This window comes from Scylla paramamosain, chromosome 34, assembly GCF_035594125.1.
Source record: "Scylla paramamosain isolate STU-SP2022 chromosome 34, ASM3559412v1, whole genome shotgun sequence".
NCBI classification, from domain to species: domain Eukaryota; kingdom Metazoa; phylum Arthropoda; class Malacostraca; order Decapoda; family Portunidae; genus Scylla; species Scylla paramamosain.
Window position 1 is genome coordinate 10,388,360 of NC_087184.1, and position 20,888 is coordinate 10,409,247.

Sequence of the window (20,888 nt, forward strand, 5' to 3'; positions counted from 1 at the left end):
GAGAGAGAGAGAGAAAGAGAGAGAGAGAAAGAGAGAGAGCTTTGTTTACATGGAAGCGTTAACAGTTCCTTTAGCTAGATGCATCGTTAATAATAAAATAACATTTCACTTCCCATCAACACTGACTGGGTACCTATTCTCACTCACTAAAATGTAAGGTTCATTACTAAAATGTACTTATTAAAATTTACCTGTTTGACAGAAATGTGAAAATGGTAGTATGTTTAAATCTTGGGAGAAAAAGTATACATAAAACTAAATATGAAGAGAGAGAGAGAAAAAAAAATGGGACTCATGTCTTTTTAGAGAAATTTATAGCCGAGACCTACGAAAAACGATAAAATCTAAAGGAACGCTCCCGATAGTAAACAAACACCTGCATTATTTGGCGGCAGAAGGTGACGTGAAGTGTTTCATTGACAGCTTGTCAGGCCCTTAAGGAGCGGTGAATAGAGAGAGTAAGCAAGAAATAACTCCTTTTACCATCTTTGACATTAGAACAGACACTCCCTGTAATAGAGAGATCAGAATAATGCAGTAAAAAGCCTGAAATAAGGGAAGAGTAGAGCGAAATAGCTTGACAGACAATAAAGGGATGAAACAGTAAGGCAGGAAATAATTCCTTTTGCCGTCTGTGACACCAGAACAAACACTCCCAGTTATAAAGAGATAAATATAATGTAATGCAAGGCCTGAGATAAGGGAGGAGGAGAACGAAATAAAGTACTACCATCATTAATCATGTGTTGGAAGGTGATTCTGGCCGTATACCTACTAACTCACTTAACACACGCTCGTAACTTTGAATTCATAGCCTACCATGACCTAATACAGTGCCAAGAGAGAGATTACTTTAATCCAGTGACCCTGCAGTGTACAAATTGCCCCCCTAACCAGACTGTGTATGATAACCCCTATGCCTGTGAATGCTTACCAGGGTTTAAGTCTCTCTATAAGGAGAAAGAGTTAATCTGTGAACCTTGTCCAGCCCTACACGTGACGTCAAGTGATAAATTAACCTGCATTCCTTGCTTAGGGTCAGCTGTGAATGAAACCTTAGGGGAGTGTGACCCTTGTCCCCTGACCTCACAAGTTATGGCAGACAAGGGCCTCAATGGGACTTCCCTAGGGGGCATGGTGTGTGTGAAGTGTTCTAATGACACAGTGCCAGGTGCCAAGGGATGTGTGCCTTGCCATGCCTCTTATTATGCAGCCAGCGGAGGGTTCTGTGTCTGCCCCGAAACACATGAGGAACTTGGTGGCACCTGTATCCCACTTGCTGAGTTGTCTAAGATCCCTGACAGGAAGAGCACATACACTATTCAGTACGCCGGTGGATTGGCGCTTGAGTCAGCATTCCTCAAGGCACACTTCAGGGCAGCGGCACACTCTTGCACCTTCCAACAGAACAGTTCCGCATGCCACACCCTGAGCAACATGTGTGTTCTGCTGCACTATGAGTTTGATGGGGACTTTAACGCTTGTCAATACTACCGGGAGGAGTTTGGGGAGAACTACATCACCTTACCAGACCACGTCCCTTGGCTGTATTACCCTGAGGGAGAGGCAAATGTCTACACCTCAAAGACAAAACTCAAGACCACATACAGCTTCAATGACGGTGATCCAAACTCCAGCCTGAACTTCACTGTGGCAAAATACTCTGCTGATGGTCATCTACTGGAGTATGGAAGGCTGGAGGAGGTGCTAACTCTCTGCCCTCTGATTGACTTCCGTTTTGATGCTGTGGTTAAGTTTGGCGTGACGTTCTCCCAGCAATGCTTCCTGAATGTCAAGGATTTATGGGATACGTATGAGACAGTGTTTTATGATGTCTTCCTTCAGTACTACGACAAGGAGGAGCACATGATGTACGCTGTTCCAGTACTCAACAGGAACTACAAGGAAAATGGAGTGTTGCTGAACCAGGAGAGTGAGATGAAGTGGCAACTGACAAGAAGGTTTTTCCTGATTGATAACCTGAGTGGAAGAGAAGCTGGATCACCTAATGCATGGGATGAGGAAGAGAGGGCAAGAGTTGTGCGATATGTGAGAAACATGGAAATCATCATTCAGCTCAGGGAAGGCGAGGGTCATGGCCTGATATATCCTCCACTTATCAAGCTAACATACGACGAAGTGGAGGATAATTATTATGACTCAAATCGGAAGGTGGAAGTTGGTCTCAAAGTACAGTACACCATGAATTTCTCTAAGATTCAGGAAGATTTGTCCATAGCAATTGGCGTGGTGAGTTGCTTTGCCGTGCTGTGGTCCATCATCGCCACGTGGAGCTGGTTCCGCCGGTGTGGTCGTGTGGGGCTTGACATACCAACCATATTTCACTTTGTCATTGTGGTGTGCGGCAATCTCGCCACCGTGTTCTGGCTTGTAATGTTCTTCTCTTGTTTGTACTGGACCATCTTCTTCAAGCGCCAGGATGTAGTTCACCTGTTCCTGCTAACACAACACCAAGAGACCGTCATCAAGCAGTACCTCATAGCTGCCTGGTTCCTCAAACTGGTGCAGGTTGTGTATGTTGTGTATGTACAAATCACTATTGACATGTTCATCATAGACTGGGAGCAGCCAAGAGCCAGGAACTCCATCCCTCACCCTCAGCTCAACATGAGTCTGGACGATGAGGGGAAGCAACGTGCCGAGCAGCCAATCAGCATCTGGAGGACATACTTCATTGCCAACGAGTGGAATGAACTGCAGACACACCGCAAGGTCAACATTGGTTTGCAGTTGTTTTTGACACTCCTGTTTTTGAAAGTGATGGGGTTTGAGAACCTTTCCATCATGAGTCCAGACAGCAGCTTCCAGGATGACCCTCAAGGCAGCAGTGTTCCCCAGAGTTTTGTGTGCCGCTTTGCCATCAGCATCTCTATCTACCTGGCTATTGTCGTGGCCCAGTGGCTGTTCAAGCTGATGATCTATGAGCGCTATGTCGAAAATAAACTCCAGCAGTTTATTGATCTTTGCTCCATTGCTAACATCAGCATCTTCATCCTAGAGCACAAGATGTATGGCTATTACATCCATGGCCGATCTGCTCATGGCTTTGCTGATGTTGACATGCAGTCTATCTATGAGCAGATGAAGCGCGAGGAGGAGGATCTGTGTGGCCACCGTGGTCTTGAGCCATCCAGCGAGTGCCAGACATTTGAAGTGGCTGTCACCCCAAGATTCAGGGAGAAATACGACACCATCCTACAGCCCCTACACAGGCGTAGAGGACTGGGCAGGCCAGCAGGACGCATCAGGATGGCATCAGATCAACTAGAGCAAAGTTTCCAAGCACATGAGGCTCTGAAGAGGTTCTTTGGAATGTTCCTTCAGCATGCTCTCAAAAACCTAGACTACATCATTAAAGAGAAGTTGTTCCTTGAAGGCCTGTTGGATTTGGAGTTCCAGGAGACAGACGACCGCTGCCTGCTCTTCAGGGACAACAAACACACCTTCAGGCGTGTGCTCTTCTATGGGCATGAGGCAACCTTTGTCCTGTTTGAAATGCTGCTGTTCACCTTCATTGATATTGTCTCGGGTGACTTTGTTCTGGCGGCCGTGGTGACATTCACCTTGGTGGTGCTGCTGGAGAAGGTCTGCAGCGCCAGCGGACGGAACAATGTGGTCCACAAGACACTGGTGGACCAAAGGTTCCTGATGTAGTGTGTCAGTTGAGGATAACCATAGATCTCTTGAAGTTTTATAGTCTATAATTTAATATGTAATGCAACTATTTTGAGCAATTTAGCATTTCTTTGTAATTAATGCTAAGTTGAAGTGTGCTATAGTGCAGATTATAGATACAGTATTATTTTTGCTTGGTGGCATCTGTAATGCAAAAGTTATATGAATATCCAAAGCAGAAGTCTAGTCAAGTGTAGCAGATATGTGATTGTTAAATTTTTTCTTGTGATAGGATACCCATCTCAGGTTATGTGCCTAGTCTACTTTTAAGATCTACAATGTATGTGTGTAGCATTAAGCCTTATAGATGAATACCTGTGAAGCTGCCAGTCAGAAGCTTACACTTGAGTGAGAAATTGTAACACATTGAGAGCCCGTCCATGTCTTAGTTTAATTAGTACTTGTATCAAGACTTGATACTTGAAGACTTTTTAGACAACTATACTGTAATGTACAGTAGAGCATTATCTCTGTGTTGTGCTTTTATATGTTGTTGCTATACACCCTGACAGAGGAATAGCAGCATTGCTGTAGGGGTGTAGGAGAGGTGGACCCCAGGGTGTAGTGTGTTGGGGGCTGGAGGGTGAAGAAAATTTCAAGACACTTATCCTCCTTTATTTTTTTATTTATTTATTTATTTATTTATTTATTTATTTATTTATTTATTTATTTATTTATTTATATTTTTTTTCCTTAGGGACTGGCACCTCAGTGGGGCTTTTTTTTTCTATCTAAATTTTTTGCTGCTCTTGGTCAGTGGCCCTTTTACATAGAAAAAATCAAATAAAAACAGCAGTGGTATGGAGTGTGTCAGCAGCACCATTGAGCCTGAGGTGGTGCCAGAGTTCCAAGGAGTCTCCACCTGCACCACTGCCTTCTTCAGGGTGACCTCCAGTCTGAATCAGCTGGATGGGAAAGGTAAAATTATCTCTAACTGGTCTCGAACTCTTTCCACTATCCACTTGGAGTCTATTAATTCTCCTTCTCTTACTTTGTGTATCTCTCCATGTTTAACTACATTCTCTTTTTTCTCTCCATTCCCTTTTCTCAGTTTTGATTTCCTTTCCTTAAGGGTTTTTTTTTCTCACAATTTTTTATTATTTTTTTATTTCCTTTCTATAACACTGTGTATATATCCCTTAGCTTGTTCATTTCCTCTTCCAGTAACAGTTCATCCAATTCTCCTATTGAGTCTGTTAATTCCCTCTTCTACATATATGTATTTTGCTTCATATTGATATTTCGGTCACTTTCAATTCTGTATTCATCTAATGAGTTAAAGCCAATATTCAGAACTGCTTTAGTATATTAGTGAGTGTATGAGACTGAATCCAGTCCATTTTACTGTATTGGTGAGTATGAGACTGAATGAGATCTGTTTCAGTGTATTGGTGAGTGTATGAGACTGAATCAGATCCATTTTAGTGTACTGGTGAGTATGAGACTGAATTAAGGCTGTTTTAGTGTATTGGTGAGTGTATGAGACTGGTCCGGCTCATCAGTCACCTCGTGTGTGTTTCAGAGGTGGTCCAGAAGCACACCCTACTCTCTACCAGCCGGGGTCACCTGGTGGAGGTGGAGGGTGGCAAGGTGCAGCGATCCACTCCCTGCGCCAAGGATGTCACCAAGGTACTGACGGAATATTGATGGATTGATTGATTGACTGACTGACAAATTGATTGACTTTTCTAAGAGGGTAACATGCTAAAGGCAATAAAAAAAAAGGCCCATTAGAGTGCCAGTTTCTAGATTGATTGATTTTTATTGTTATTATTTCTCTGCCATAACTCACTAAAAATACAAATAAAGGGCGGGATGGAGGATAGTGTTGGATCTTTATTGTTGTTATTTTTATGCTATAAAATTAAAGATGAGAATCAAGAGCAGGATATGGAATAGTCTTTAAGTGCAGAGTTGTGTGAGGATAAGCATATTTATTTCAAGCTTTTCATATTCAGTACTTATCTATTTTCTCCCTGTAGATTGTTGTTCACCACGACTTCGAGCCACTGCAGCTGTACGTTGTATTGCTATGTGGCTCAGGGACAGCTACACTGCTTGCCTACCAAGACCTGAAGGTGAATGTGTGTCTGTGTGTGTGTCCTTACCGTACCCATTTGTTTTTACCTAATTGTATTGTATTGAGTCAAGCTTATAATGTCCTGTCTTTTTAAGTTGATTTGTCATATTTATGCATGTGTGTGTGTGTGTATGTGTGTGTGTGTGTGTGTGTGTGTGTGTGTGTGTGTGCGTGTGCGTGCGTGCGTGCGTGCGTGCGTGCTTATCCATGTGTGATATACAGGAGGTGGGATTACACTCGTTGGGATTCTTTCTCCATATGTCATCGGGTTGATCATTACTTTGAACTCTAGAATACTATTAGCACTTACCGTGTGAGAGATATTCGTACCTAAATGTACTTTTGCAAATATTTAAATCCATAAATTTTATAACATTCACATTTGAATTTACCAGAATATCACCATGAATATCACCATGAGTGACTTAACATACAAAAGAGAAGTGAGAACTAATTCAAACTGAACATGAGTGAAATGATGCAATACAGACACTGGTGGACACTCTTCCTTAGGTCCTGCACAAGTGGGAGGGAGTGAGGGACATTGCATCAGCTGATCCCAAGGCCATTGGCACCCCTCAGCTGCTCCTTACTATGCAGGATGGTGAGCCACTTCCTCCTGTGTCCTGACTAGCTTCATCTTTAATTTAAACAGTTTAACATTTATTTTTGTTTTGTCATTATTATCTGCCTTAATCCCACTTTTCATGCAGGATAAATAAATTCTTGACTGATAGAATTATATTCATACTATGGTTTCTGAGGAGGATGAGAAATATAAATATGAATATGTAGATAAGCATTTCATTGGTTTAATTAAAAAGAATAAAAAGGTAAAATTCATATAATTAATGTTACCCACTGAGGATAAACTGTCTTTCAAAAATGTATAACTATAGGAATAAAAGATGGTATAACCTAAAGCCATATTGTTGTGTTGCTTAAGGCTTCTTTCTCTTTCTTTCTTTGTCAGGCCAAGCATTAGTAATATCCAATGCTAAACTAATGAGTTATGCCATTGGTGGTGACAAAGAGAGGAAGGAGGAGGAAGAGAGGAAGGAGACTGCAGCAGGGAAGAAGGAAGTGGTCCAGGCACTCATGCACCATTTCAAGGCAGGTGTTGGTGAGACTTTTTTTTTAATATTATGTAGGAGGGGCATTGGCCAAGGGCAACAAAAAGTGAAAAGGAATGGCCCACTGAGGTGCTGATCCCAAGAGATGTCAAAAGATCATCCAGAATTTGAGGATAGTGTCTTGAAACCTCCTTTGTGAAAGAGTTGAAGTCATAGGGAGAAGGAAATACAGAAACAGGCAAGGAGTTCCAGACTTTACCAGAATAAGGGATGAATGATTGAGGATAGTGTTTAACTCTTGCATTAGAGAGGTGAAGAGTTCAAGCTTCATAACTGATAACAGGACAGGATGGGCTCATTGATAGCATATCAGACTCACCTTGTCTTGAGTGACCTGCCAGGGTTCACTCCCTTGCAGTGGCCTCTCATGACCAATTTATCCCACCTTCAGATTATGTAACAAAGAGGGTAGCATTAAATTGTTATTCCTCTGTTAGGCTGTATTTGCCTTTTTTAGTAAAGGTAGGAAACAGCCTCTTTATGAAGGGACAGGTAAACCAGTGTATGGTATCAGGCCTTGCTGTGCATGTCGAGTGGCCATTTGTGCTGTGCCTGGGCTCTTGGGGTGTAGTATGGTGGGCCATGAGACTGTCCCTTTCCATTGGTGGCTGATGGGGCTAGGAGTGTGAATGTTGTGTGTTTGTGAATGCTTGGTGCTTTGTCTGGGTTATCCTATGTAGGATTGCTGGCCTGGTATATAGATAGATATACTATATAATGATTATGAAACTTTACTCAACAGGGAGGAATCAAGCATGCTGAGCAGCTCAGAACAGAGAGGAAAATGAAAGAGAACTTTATCACAGAGGAGCTTCATGTCTTACAGTTGCAGCTACAAGGAAAACTTGATGAAAGGGAAAGAGTAAGTACTCAACAAATCAAGAGTCCTTCCTGCTTCACTTACTTTTCATCCATACATAACCCTTTGACTGCTATGGTTTTTCCTCTTAACAATGATCTGGTGGTTGTTTAAACTAAACTACAAAAATCTCCACTGACCACAAAAGGAATGATCAAGTAGTGTGGACATTTTATTGCCTGCAGTTTTATTTTTTGTCCTATAAAATCATTTAGGTTTACCAAGACACAATAATAACAAAGAGATGGGTCCTCTTATAATCCTTCAAAGACTCTGGTGCCAGCCCTGAATGTGGAGGAAAGGGAAGGTGGGTCAAAGGAGAATGTTGCCCCACAGTACCCAAACCCTCTGAAGGTTCAGCGAGTGTACCACAAGCTGGTGCATAACAAGTGGGTGGTGGGAGTGAACGTGACCAATGAAGGGGAGAGGTGAGTGGCCCACATTACTTGGGATTGATGAGATGATTGGAGGTACTGGAGTTAGAATGGATGGATGGATGGAAGAGTATTACTGTATGTTGTAGCTTATAAGATGACTTGTGGGAATTAGAGAAGTGTTTGTTCCAACTTTGAGACAATGTAGCAGTGTTAGAAAAATTCAGATTGGATTAGTATTATCACTTATAAGATGAGATTATTAGTTTAATATAGAAAAAAACTCAAAACTAGAGATCATCATCAGTGCCAAGTATTTGCACAATACTTAAACACCTACTACTTTTTGTCCCTGTTTATAACAGTAACTACCTAACAATTCAGTCCATTTTGGCCATCCACCACTTTTTATTTATTTTATTTATTTGTTTATTTATTTATTTATTTATTTATTTATTTATTTATTTATTTATTTACTTATATTTATGTAAGGGAGCACTGGCCAAGGCCAACAACATTTATATAAAAAAACTGAGGTGCCAGTCACCAAAAAAGAACCCATTTCCTCCAAACAAAGTAACAGGTGATGGTGTTGAAAGTGACTTGTGCTTTCCTCTAAATACTGGTTTATCTGGCAGAGTATTGGTGAATGACCTTGAACTCATCCTGTGCTGTGGAGAGGTGCCACTGTGCCACACTAGCCAGGTGCTCAAGACTGTAAGGCATAGCAGACAGAGAGAGACTGATGTGAGAGTGACCATTGACCACCTAGACCCCCCTGTGCTCAGACCCAAGAAGAAGGTCACAGTTGTAGGTCAGTGCCTCCAAGTGTTGCTCCTGCCCCCAGGATACACCACAAGTTAGAAAAGTTTTTTGACTAATACACTTGGTTTGTTTTTTTCTTACTGCCTTCCCAGATGCATGGAAGTAGTCAAATTTGTAATTTTCAGACTCATAACTTTCATCTTCTCCCATGTAAAAAATGGTTAAAATTTTCAATCCCTAATAAATTCTGTGATGTCTGAATTAATGCATATATATATATATATATATATATATATATATATATATATATGTGTGTGTGTGTGTGTGTGTGTATTCTCAAGTTATTTAAGGATTTCACAGACTTATTTTTGCTAGAACTGTCACTTATCCATCAAAAAATATAAAAAAAGAATAAGTCGTGGAAAACATTGGTCTTCTATTAACATGCTCATCACTTGTTAGGTGTGTGTGAGGTACCATCATTTGAAATGGGGCCCTCTGTGTCCTGCTCTGGCTTGTTATCCTACACCTGCAAGCCTCTCCAGTTGGCATCCACCCAGCCAGTGAACACCAATGAGTGCCAAACCCAAGAGTACCAGGTGTCTGTCCCTCTTGTAGAGCTGAAGGCCAGTGAACTGCACAACCATCAGGCCTCCTTGGAGCTCTGCAACTCCTCCAGGACAGGTGATACCACACTTGGAGCATGTATGGCAAAGAGAGTGTGAGTGTGAGAGATGCTGTGGATGCAAGAAGAAATAGGAGCAAAATGGGAGTTTGTGAAAGAAAATGAGTGAGAGGAGGATAAAAGAACTAAAACATGCAAGGAGATGAATGAATAGAGACACTTCTATTGCATCAATGCCTTTGGGAGGCTCTTAAAGAAAAGCATCAGGTAAAGAGAGGTGGATAGATAAATAGATAGGAACACATATATACACAGATCAGAACATTGTAAGGTTCAGTAGTTCAGAGTAATTTTAGGTGAAAGATGCATACTGTTTGATCCTTGCAGCCGTTGTGGCCTTTAGCACTGTGGCCTTGGTGGCTGCCAGCAAGTGCACTCTGGTGTCCCTCACTTCATTAGTGTCTCCCCTCAACACCTTCATCGACAACATCTCTCATCATCACAAACTTAACAAGGTCAGTGAGGGTGGTTTGGCAGTGAACAATCTATGTTACTAAGGGTGCTGTCTGTTTGTTTGTTTTTCTTGCACTTTCACAGCAGTGAGGCTGGCTATGTGAATGAAACTAATGACATCCAGTGTAAAATGTTTGCTAACCCATACTGAAAATAACAAGATTTTGGAAATCTCACTCTATCAGAAATTAGCAGCTAAAAATATATACTTCAAGAGATGGTGCATATTTAGGTGTTTAGTGAGTCAATATGATCAAGGATTTCCATGGTGGTGTATTTCAGTGTGTTGATTGTGTTGTTGCAGGTGTCTGGTGTGAGTGACTTCTATGTACTGCACCATGGGGAGAGTCATCCCCTGCAGCACACTGGCTTCACCCTGCACCCTGTCAACTCACACCATCTGGACCTCACCCTCTACACAAAGTAAGTGAAGTCATGATGTTCAAGAATTGTTTTATTAAAATCTACACATTCTGCAAGCTGTTTTGAATTATAGGGGAAGGTCTGGTCTGGAGTTTGTGAAGATGAAATATGGAGATAGAAGCCAGCAGAGATTTCTGTTGTGACTGGCCACACAAGGAACCTTAGAGGAGCAGGACCAAAATAAGCATAAAATGTAAACATTCAAGCATTAGTGTTGTGATCTCAGTAATTTTAAAGTAAAATTCCACATCTATGAGCTAATGAGGTGGAAGCAGATTTCTGTGCATCTTTAATGTCACCCCTTTCTTTTTAGATTCCTCTAGGCAATGAATATTCATATCAAATATGGCTATTAGCCTTTCATAGATGCTCCTTGCATCTTTCTGCTAACCATTAGTTACAAGTCATGGTGACAATTTTGTAATGACAACAGGGATGCAAAACAAGCATATGTGCTGGCACACACCTTGTTGGCTGCCCTGCCTGAGGATGCCAGCATGCAGTTCTTACGGGGCCCTAAGGACACTGGCAGCACTGGCATCCAGCCCCACAACCTGCACCACATGCTGATGGCCAGGATGAGAGAGGCTGCCACCCATGTCATGGATGGCCTGGAGGCACAGCTCACCACCAACAAGGCCCCAAGGACAGAGAGGAAAGTAGGGAGTGGGGAGCAGGAGGATGGCTTCACTAAGTACACAAAGGAAAGGGAAGAACTGCTTGCCAGAAAGGGGAATATAAAATTTAAAGAGGAGGAATACATTGTCTGGAGGAAGAAGTTGCAAGACATCCAGACAGAGGTGGATAGTTTGTATCTCCAGTTCCTTAAAGCAAATTGTGCCTCAGATTGATGTCAGTGATTAATATGTATGATTATCTGCTGTCTTTAATTTCCCATTACATCCTTGATTATTATAAGACATGGCATCATTATTTTGAAACTTCATGGACTCTCCTAGGTACTGTTTTTCAGATCACTTAGATGATTATAATTAGTTAAGGAATTCAGTGTTTTTTTTTTCTTTTTGAGGTTCAAACTTACTGAAACCTTATTCTCATTTGCTTGACATATCTTGAGTACTTTTAACAGGTTCAACTGAAAATTACTGGAATTTTCAAAGATCTTTTCATTATTTTAACAAATTTAACAAGAATCCTACATTTTCATTGAAAAGACATCCATGAGAACCTAACTGATAATCTGTGGCCTTTAAAAACAGTTATGATGAGAGCCCAAAATTATTCAAAATACAGGCTATTATCGGTTGATTACATTCATTAATACTAAAACATCTTAGATAATAGTGAAATTGAAGTTTCTGGACATGGCTGGGATAATGATATACTGTACAGGAGTGGGCTGGATATTTAGAGTACAAGACTGATCTTTGTGGGAGTGTTTAGATGGGGTTAAGAGAATGAGAGGATTGAAGTGTACAAGGATGAGGTATGTGGACTGAACCTTAAAGAGAGTTCTGGCACTTAGCTTCAGCATGTGCCAAAGAACATGTACTAAAGTGAATGTGATTATTTATATGGTGCTTTTAAGCCAGATTTTGTAGTAACAAGTAAAATCATCATTAAATAAGTTATTTTTCTTATGTATATGATTGAGGAATGTTTGATATGATATTATCTGCTTGAATTATATTCCTTATACTATTACTAGTAGTAGTAGTAGTAGTAGTAGTAGTAGTAGTAGCAGTAGTAGTAGCTATAGTAGTAGCAGCAGCAGCAGTAGTAGTAGGAGGAGGAGGAGGAGAAGCAGTAATTTCGATGCGTATTAATTTTTATCCAACTGACTTTCGGTATACTTTACTGTGAAATAATGTAGGGTAACCTGCTGCATTCATTCGAAAATACCGCGCAGCCATTTTTTGGAGGATAGAATCCGCTACATGACTTTTTTTTTTATCCATTTTGTTAGTTCTTTATTTTAGTCAATAGTTTAATTTTCCAAGAAACCAAAAACTAAATAAATAAATAACCATAATAAGACGACTACATAACAGCCCGTCTACCTGTTTATTCCTGCCATGCGCTGCAGCCGGATTGGTGAGAACGCCAGTCACTTGTGAGGCGGGGAGTAATCAGCAATTTCGTGTTGACAGTGGAGTGTGGAGGGAACAGCACGGAAGGTGATTATTATCCTGAGTTTGTAAGACCATGACAGTCATTTATAGCTTAGGCAGTGATTATAATGATGTGTAGTGAAGCCTGCCACTAGAGGAGGGAGGAATGAGGAGGCAATAAAGTGTGGGGGTGAAACTCCTGACGCCACATTGCTTCCGCTCACAGCACGAGTACTAAGAAATGCTGAATGATAGGAAGACCATGTTTGTAGACTAGACAGTGATTATAATAGTGTGTAGGGAAGCCTGCCGTTAAACAGGAGGAATGAAGTGTAGGAGTAAACAACTCACTCGTGACGCCACTCTGCTCCCCGTCCAAGCACGTTGACTTGTTAATGACCGAGAGGCCGCAGGAGTATCTTGTACACCAGATGGTGATTGATAGTGTGTGGTGAAGCCTGCCTCTGGGGAAGAAAGTGAGGAGTCATTTCTATATCAGGCAGTGATTATAGATGTATGTGGTGAAGCCTGCTTTGGGAGAAGGGAGGGTAATTCCTTATAATAGGTCTGGCTCCTCATCCTCCAAAATCCCTCAGACAAGCTTGTGGACCTGGTGAGAAAGCAAATTTTTAGGGTGGAGGGAAACCACATTTGGACAGTCATGAAAAAGTTAAGAATGAGGTGCCATATTTCAGAAACTGGGGAAACTTCTAGCCTAACTTAACCTAATCAGGTGGGGGTTTGCCCCCCTGGACTTCCTCTTAAGGACAGTAACTTAACCTAGGATGGTGGGGGGCTTTGTACCCCTGAACTCCCATTTTAAGGACACTAACTTATGCTTAATGGATCCCCACTTAAGGACACTAATCTAACCTAACCTGATCTAACTGTATACCTTAATAGGAAATGGAAGGTCCAGGGTGTGGTTGGTGAATCTCCTCTTCCTCCTCAAAGGATGCTGGTGCCACCAGTTGTTCAGCACAAGATTGATTTCAGCAAAACACTGTGTGATCTAAGGAGAAAACTGCCATTTTTTTTAGGAAAATTTCTTAAAAGACACAAACTTAACCTAATCAGGGGCTTGTTTCCCCTGGACTTAGAAAAATCCAAGACTCAGCACACTCTTGGAGCTATTGCAGCCGTATCACACTTGCCTCCCCAAAGATTTTTACATTGCAAGATCAAAGTGTAACCCACATGAAATGTAAGTTTTCTTATTGTACATGACACAGATTTATTATAAAGAATAGCCAAGAGGGACTTGATGAGATTGACGCCACATTGTTTCCACTGAGCACAGTGACACAAGTACCACATAATCATTATCATTACTCTGACAAGCAGAAGGGTGACAGGCAACTCACAACAGAAATTGTGAGATTAGGCATCAATAATTAAAAGTGTGGTAATATTGAAGTAATATTAGCATTCTCATCTGAAGGGTGGGTTAGCTCTAGATTAATTCAGTTCTTTAATTTCATTGCTAATTTTTTCATTATATAGCTCACAAATTAAAAAGACATCATATTTTGCTGGGATATAAATATTAATTGTCTTGCAATTAGTATTACAATGGAATCTCAGTTATCGAACATCTCCCTTTCCAAACAACTTGGTTTTCAAACAAAAAGTTTAACTCATAATTGCTTTGGTTGCTGTACCATAATTCAGTTTTTGAGCAAAGTTGCTTGATTTCAAACACTACAAGACTTAGCAAAAGCTGGCATTTATTACTAATTTATAGTTTCTATAAATATTTCCTTCATTTTCATATATTTGGAGGAGAGACACAGAGGGTAAGACAGTAATTAAATCTGAGAAGTTAAATGTGATCCGTTGAAGAACCTCATAAATAAACATGGTTTGGTGCTCAGGAGTAATCCCAAGCCTCCTGTTGCTCTCTCTATGATCCATAATGCCATCACTACTGCACAACTGCATTTTCCCAATAGCTTTTCCCAGCAGCAAGATGTCTAAGTGTTATGATCACCTTCATTTTGGTGGTGCGGAGGTTGCTTCTCTCTGTGTCACTCTGTAAGGCTTCTCTCACTTGATTGGTGACAAAGAGAATGCCTGCATGGTCTTTTGATGAGTTCTGTGTCACTAGTTCATTCAATACATCCTTTCTGGATGAAAAAAAAATTCTAAGCTGGAGATGTTGTGGAGCAGCCTTCTTAGCAGTGGGAGTGTCAGTCACTACCCGCTAAGACATGGTGGACAGGTGTCTGAGAATCAATCTATTTTACATTAATTCCTATGGGGAAAATAGTTTCAGTTTTCAAACATTTCGGATTTTGAACAGTATTCAGGAACAAATTAAATTAGAAAACCAGGGTTCCACTTTACTTGTTTACTTATTTCCTGTCTGATGGTTCCTAGGTGGGGTCTCTGAGTTGTCCCCTGAATTCTGACCATGCTGTCCTATCTCCAGCCAAAGAGTCTGTCAGCTAAGATGTGGTGAAGGAGATATAGTAATTAGTAATAAGCAAGACTTGATAACACCATATTACTTGCACTTGTAGCATCTTGACTTTATTACTGAGTGGCTAAGTAGAGAGGAGGTACTGATTCAGGTGGTGAGCAGAGGTGTATGTGATGACAGCCACCAGTGGAAGGGAAAGAAATGAGGAGTGCTAGTGTTAAGCCTTTCATTGCTAGACAAGTTTTCCCATGACCATTTGCTACATTTTAGGCAATTAATTTTTGCACTAGTTCAGTAGTTCTGTAACAAAATAAAACATGACTTCTATTCTCTCTCTCTCTCTCTCTCTCTCTCTCTCTCTCTCTCTCTCTCTCTCTCTCTCTCTCTCTCTCTCTCTCTCTCTCTCTCTCTCTCTCTCTCTCTCTCTCTCTCTCTCTCTCTCTCTCTCTCTCTCTCTCTCTCTCTCTCTCTCTCTCTCTCTCTCTCTCTCTCTCTCTCTCTCTCTCTCTCTCTCTCTCTCTCTCTCTCTCTCTCTCTCTCTCTCTCGTCCATTCAAACAGCTTTGTCCAGCCCTTTGAATGTTCAAGAGGCATAAAGGTTAAGCAAAACTGGTGGCGTCACATTTCCACCATTCTCTTCCCAGCAAACTGATTACTACTACCACATTATAGTACTGTGGAAGGGACAAACAAGTGCCAGGCAGTATGGTGCCAGAGGATCACGACTCCTTCAAGGTACACGAGGCTTCCTACCAAGGCCGCTATGAGGAAGTGAAGGGAAAGGTGCTGAATAACAACCGTCTCCTCACCACCTTGGATGATGTGAGTGCTGGTTATTACTGTTCAATGATGCAAACTGTGTCATCAACGGTTTATGTCATGGCAAAGTAATAAGGTAATAATAGTCATGGAACACTGGGCAAAAATTGTCTTTGGAATAATATGAACTTCGTTTTTCTTAGATAACTTATGATAAGATAATAATGTAATAATAATCATGTATACCAAGCAAAAAATGGGATAATATTGAAATGACATTAACATTTTCATCCAAGGGCTGGGTTATGTAAGGTTAGGTTTAGAAGAATTCCTTTCATTAATTTCACTGGTGATGCTTTCATCATGTAGATCACAATTTTAAAAACATCATATTTTTATCCAGAAATAAGTAAATAGTCTTTTATCTTGAAAAAACGTGTGTAGAAAACATTGGTAGTAAATCTGCTAGCAACCATGCATGTTTGCAATTATAGCCCTTGGGAATATTTACTTAGTGTTGCTTTACTGAGCCATTGCATACATGTCTGCTAATCTGCTTAAGTGTCTTGCAGGTTGCTCTTTTACTCTTGGTAAATGTTTGATAAGTTCATCATACTGATTTAAAAAATGAAGCTGTTATATTTTTATCCATTAGTTTTGTTTTGAATTAGGTAATCAGACTTTTTTTATGTTTACAATGGGTCAGGCAGTGATATTTTCATTTGTGATTCTGTTCCATTGGGAGCAGTTCAGGGAGGGGGCCATTTTTAGTTTAGCCATAGAATATATGGGTTGATTTTAGTTTAGGCTGTAAGACATTTATTTAATTTCTAATATAGGTTGTAAGATTCTTCAGATATTTTTTATGTAGACAGTATGACATTTTAGCTGTCTTCAGTAAGAACATTTTGGCCACTTTTTGTTAAGGCTACAATGTGTTCAAACTGTTTCTAGTTTTGGTTGTAAGACATTTAAGCTGTTTTTAGCTTTTATCACAAAATAATTCAGTCCTTTTTAGTGTGGAGCCTCATTTGGTTCAGCCATTTTTAATTACAACCATAAAATGTAACGGCAGCTTTTAGTCAAGGCCATTAGACATCCCTGCCAGTTGTAGTCATTTCAGCCATGTAATGCTTACCCTGTAAGATCTGTTGCACATTTTTTACTGTGTATATCGGGACTTTTAGTCATAGGGTGCATGTGCCTTGAGATACCTCAGTCTTGGTTTTGAGACTTTCAGCCTTAAGTCTGTAAAATGTTTTGGCCATAAGGTTAAATAGATGCTTTAGCCATTACCTGCATAGACCAAAAGACATTTCAGCAGTTCGGTATTCAAACCAAAAAAACATACCAGCTTGGGACATCTTGATCAGATGTCTTCATCTAGACACTGCAGCATAATGTGAAATTTTTCTGAATAAGTGTTTTATAAAATATTAACCCTTGTGTTTTTCAGAGTGAACGGCAGGCACTGCACTGGGCCGCCTGTGGGGGACACGAAGAACTGGCCAGCTTTCTCATAGAACATGGAGCACCAGTTGACAAAGCAGATGATGTATGTAGGATACTATGTGGTGTCTGTTAGTAGTTAATCCATCATTTTGTCTATTAATAGTGGCCTGTGAACTAATAGACACATAATGGATTTCTGTTGATATGTATTCTGTCTAATGCTTGCAATCATCTGTCATGTTACTTATAGTGAAACCACATACAAATTATTTTATTTCTAGATTTTCCTGAATCTTCAGTGAAAAATTAAGTTGTCATTATTATGTGTATATGAAGACAGTGGTGTATTTGAATGTGAGTATGTCCCTGGCCACAGTCATGAGTAATGCATGGTGTGTTGTTAGTCAGGGTGGACGCCCCTCATGATTGCTGCTTCTGCCGGCCGCACCCAAGTGGTGAGGATGCTGATTGGCCGTGGCGCCAACACTAACGCCCAGAACACTGGAGGTCACTCAGCCTTGCAGTATGCTGCATCCAAAAACCACCATGAGGTAATTTCTCGGTGATTGTGGATACTCATTTTTTATTTTTATTTATTTTTATTTTTTATTTTTATTCAATATGAGAGGTGCATATATTAGGGAACATTAAATGGGAAATATGACTGATTTAAGTTTCCTCATGATGCACCAGGTTTGACCTGCAAAGTAGGAGAGATTTACAAGTTTACTATCTACTTTGCTTTCAATTCTTAGTGTTGCTTTTACTTTGAAAGTTCACATAAAAATTTATGTATATATGAGCAAATGTGTCTCTCTTTGCTCATTTAAATTTGATTCTCTGCAAAGAGTTTATTTTGATTCTCTGCAAAGAGTTTATTTTATTTTCTCTTGAAATGTATCACAGTTGCATTAAAGCCAAAAAGTTCATAAAATATTAACTAAACCACATTTCACATCTTTTTCATTAACAGATCGTGTCAATCCTGATGGACAACTGGTCTGATGTGAACCTGCAGGACAAGAGAGGTGCCACAGCCCTGCACCGTGCTGCCTCCAAGGGGAACATTCAGTCCATGACACCCCTCCTGCAGAGTAACCAGTGCTCTATCAATGTGCCAGACTCTGAAGGCAACACTCCTCTGTAAGTGATTGATCATAGTTTGTGCTACATTTGAGGATATGGTGATAACTGTCTTAGTAGTTGAGCAACCTTCCTCCTTCACTTCAACTGTATTTTTTGTTTCCTTCCAATGCAGAGTCATCTAACTCACTAATCTGATCTGCAACAAGGATACAGGGGATGAGGAGTATTCTCAGCTAATGAAAGGGCACTGAAGCTTTTAAATTTACATTCCTTGGAGAGGTGTACGTTAAGAGGGGACCTGATAGAAATCTTTAAGTGATATAGCATGGTTGACAAACAAAATTATCAGGATCAGTAATCACTATTTCTCTTAAAAGAAGACGGAAAGCTTTCAAATGTTGATTCCTTACAGAGATATAGGTGAAGAAAGAACCTAATAAGTTGTATAGGAATATGACAAGGATGACATAAACAAAATTCTCAGTATCAGTAATCAGGATGGAACAAGAAGTAATGGGTTCAAACTTGAAAAGGTTGATTTAAAAAGAGAGAGAGGAAGGAATTGGTTCTCAGAGTGGTTAATGAATGGAATGGTATCAGTAATTGGGTTTTTAGTTCTTAGTCATTAGGGAGCTTTAAAAGACTAGACAAATTTATGGATGAGGATGATAGGTGCAAAAAGGTAGGCATGTTTCATACCGAGACTGCCTTTTGTAGGCCTGATAGCTTCTTGCTGCTTCCCTTATTTTCTTATGTTCTTGATAATCTACTAATTATTAACTTTTGTAAGAAGATTGTCAGCAGATCAAAGGACTTGAGAGTGAAAGGAAACATTATAAACAGTGGAAGGGATGGTGGCAGTATGTTGCTCACTTCGCAAACAAAATATCCTAAGTTGTTACCCTCAGCCAGGCAGAAACAATTTGGTGTGCCTCCTATCACAATGTAGTCTCTATTCACCAAGCAGAGAATAGGTCACAGCCAAGGAGCTATGACCTTGCAACCTGGCAACCCCACTGACATGCCCTAAGCCAGCATGTTATATGGCTAAATCTCCTTCAACCATCATCTTGCATGGGAATTATATAAAATTGTGTAGTGTTGCAACCATGATGTGTCCTGAAGTCTACAATGATTGTAGCATTTATCAACCCAACATGTCATAAAGTGTGAATGATCTTCTCCATAGGCATCTTGCATGTGAAGAGGAGCGTCTTGAGGCCGTCCGATTGTTGCTGGAGCGAGGCGCCGTCACTGATAAGGTAAACCGAGAAGGGAAAACTCCAATACAGATGACATCTTGTTTGTCAATCAGAAGACTGATGCGCATGAATGAAATGTGATCTTGGAACTTTAAAAATCAGCCTATAGTTTTTAGAATAAGGAGAGCTCAGTAAACACTCATGAAGTTGCTTTAAGTTGATATTTATTTCCAGAGACCTGCAAAATATTTAAGTCAAGATTACATGTAGTACTACTTTCCATGTATGTAAAGAGAATTTTGTATGTTTTTGTTTATTGATACTTTTGCAGGAACAGTTTATTTCCTATTGGGAATATTTTGTTTAATACCGGCACTAGTTTGCTAGTTATATGACTCGTGTGAAAAATGTTGAAATAGCTGTGGATCAGCTGTGTAGTGTTTGTGGTTCTTGCCTGTAAACATACCACTTGTTTGATGATATGTACACCATTATGTGACAAGTGTCCTCACACATGCACATACACACACACACCTTCAGCTTAAAACTGAAACCAAGTGTTTGAATGTGGGTCTTAAAACTGAAACCAAGTGTTTGAATGTGGGTCAAGTACAGATAATTTGGACAGGTCCTCTCTTGCACTGTAGCCCTGTACACCTAGCATTTGTACATCATGAACAATTATATACATGCATTGAGTCAGATTTTCATCATGTGATATGTCACTGCTCCTTGATTTTTCCTTAGTGGCTATTTTATTTATTTATAGAGATGACAAAGCATTTTGATACCTAATTCCTACTGTGCTAGATAATAGTAACCTCTTGCAACTCATTACCATTCAAGTTATTTATTTATTTATTTTTTTTCACATTTTGATATGCATGTGTCATTTTAATTTTTTTTTTGCCATTAGAAAATGTATTAATGATACACTGTCACCTTTCAGCTTTTTTGTTGATCACTTGTGGGCAAAACAATAATGTTCAGTACAGGGATAGTATAGATGGCAGTACAGGCATGTGAGGGCAACTTCAAGTTTGGATAATAATACCAAGACCATTAATAGATGAGAGGTTGTATATCAGGTGGAATGTGCCAAGATGAAGTTTATGGCATATATGAGATGTTGGCTATTATGAACTATCAAGGGAGGAATGGAACAATGTGAAGCTGATGTGGTATCAGGAGCAATTGTGGTGCCCATGCTGAAGTGAGGTGAGTGAGTTGTTGCATGCATCAAATAGTCCAACTTACTCTCTCTTATGAGGTAACCAACATATTTTGAAAGCCAAAAAGGAAAAGTTCATAAAGTTGAAATCTAACAAAAAACCCACTTCTTTTCCACTCATAGATCACACAATAAGATGTCCTGTGCTGCAGAAAGGTAAGTGTCCAAGAGTGGCCACAAGCAATCATTACAAAGGA

At 40.1% G+C, this 20,888-nt stretch overlaps 3 protein-coding genes across 9 annotated transcripts; all 3 read left to right on the forward strand.

Moving 5' to 3' along the window:
* The first annotated feature begins 358 nt into the window (after nt 1–358).
* LOC135090146 (uncharacterized) lies at nt 359–11,346 on the forward strand. 4 transcript variants are annotated; one of them, XM_063986538.1, is made up of 13 exons: nt 359–398; nt 4,394–4,614; nt 5,219–5,325; nt 5,679–5,774; nt 6,290–6,380; nt 6,750–6,893; nt 7,656–7,771; nt 8,039–8,196; nt 8,781–8,956; nt 9,370–9,591; nt 9,920–10,047; nt 10,350–10,468; nt 10,902–11,346. In XM_063986538.1, the coding sequence occupies exons 2-13, from the start codon at nt 4,497–4,499 to the stop codon at nt 11,317–11,319; spliced, it is 1,893 nt and encodes a 630-aa protein (XP_063842608.1). In that variant the 5' UTR covers nt 359–398; nt 4,394–4,496; the 3' UTR covers nt 11,320–11,346. The 4 variants fall into 4 exon arrangements, with proteins under 4 accessions (XP_063842608.1, XP_063842607.1, XP_063842611.1 ...); XM_063986537.1 differs by having other exon boundaries at nt 365–458; XM_063986541.1 differs by having other exon boundaries at nt 390–458; nt 4,490–4,614.
* On the forward strand, nt 452–4,466 carry LOC135090144 (meckelin-like). Its single transcript, XM_063986530.1, has one exon. The coding sequence runs from the start codon at nt 742–744 to the stop codon at nt 3,673–3,675; it is 2,934 nt and encodes a 977-aa protein (XP_063842600.1). The 5' UTR covers nt 452–741; the 3' UTR covers nt 3,676–4,466.
* Nucleotides 11,347–12,451: 1,105 nt separating the features above from the next.
* On the forward strand, nt 12,452–20,170 carry LOC135090149 (26S proteasome non-ATPase regulatory subunit 10-like). 4 transcript variants are annotated; one of them, XM_063986545.1, is made up of 6 exons: nt 12,452–12,606; nt 15,634–15,783; nt 17,177–17,275; nt 17,577–17,723; nt 18,146–18,315; nt 19,448–20,170. In XM_063986545.1, the coding sequence occupies exons 2-6, from the start codon at nt 15,667–15,669 to the stop codon at nt 19,599–19,601; spliced, it is 687 nt and encodes a 228-aa protein (XP_063842615.1). In that variant the 5' UTR covers nt 12,452–12,606; nt 15,634–15,666; the 3' UTR covers nt 19,602–20,170. The 4 variants fall into 4 exon arrangements, with proteins under 4 accessions (XP_063842615.1, XP_063842614.1, XP_063842617.1 ...); XM_063986544.1 differs by having other exon boundaries at nt 12,454–12,606; nt 15,606–15,783; XM_063986547.1 differs by lacking the exon at nt 12,452–12,606 and adding an exon at nt 13,595–13,744.
* The last annotated feature ends 718 nt before the right edge of the window (nt 20,171–20,888 follow it).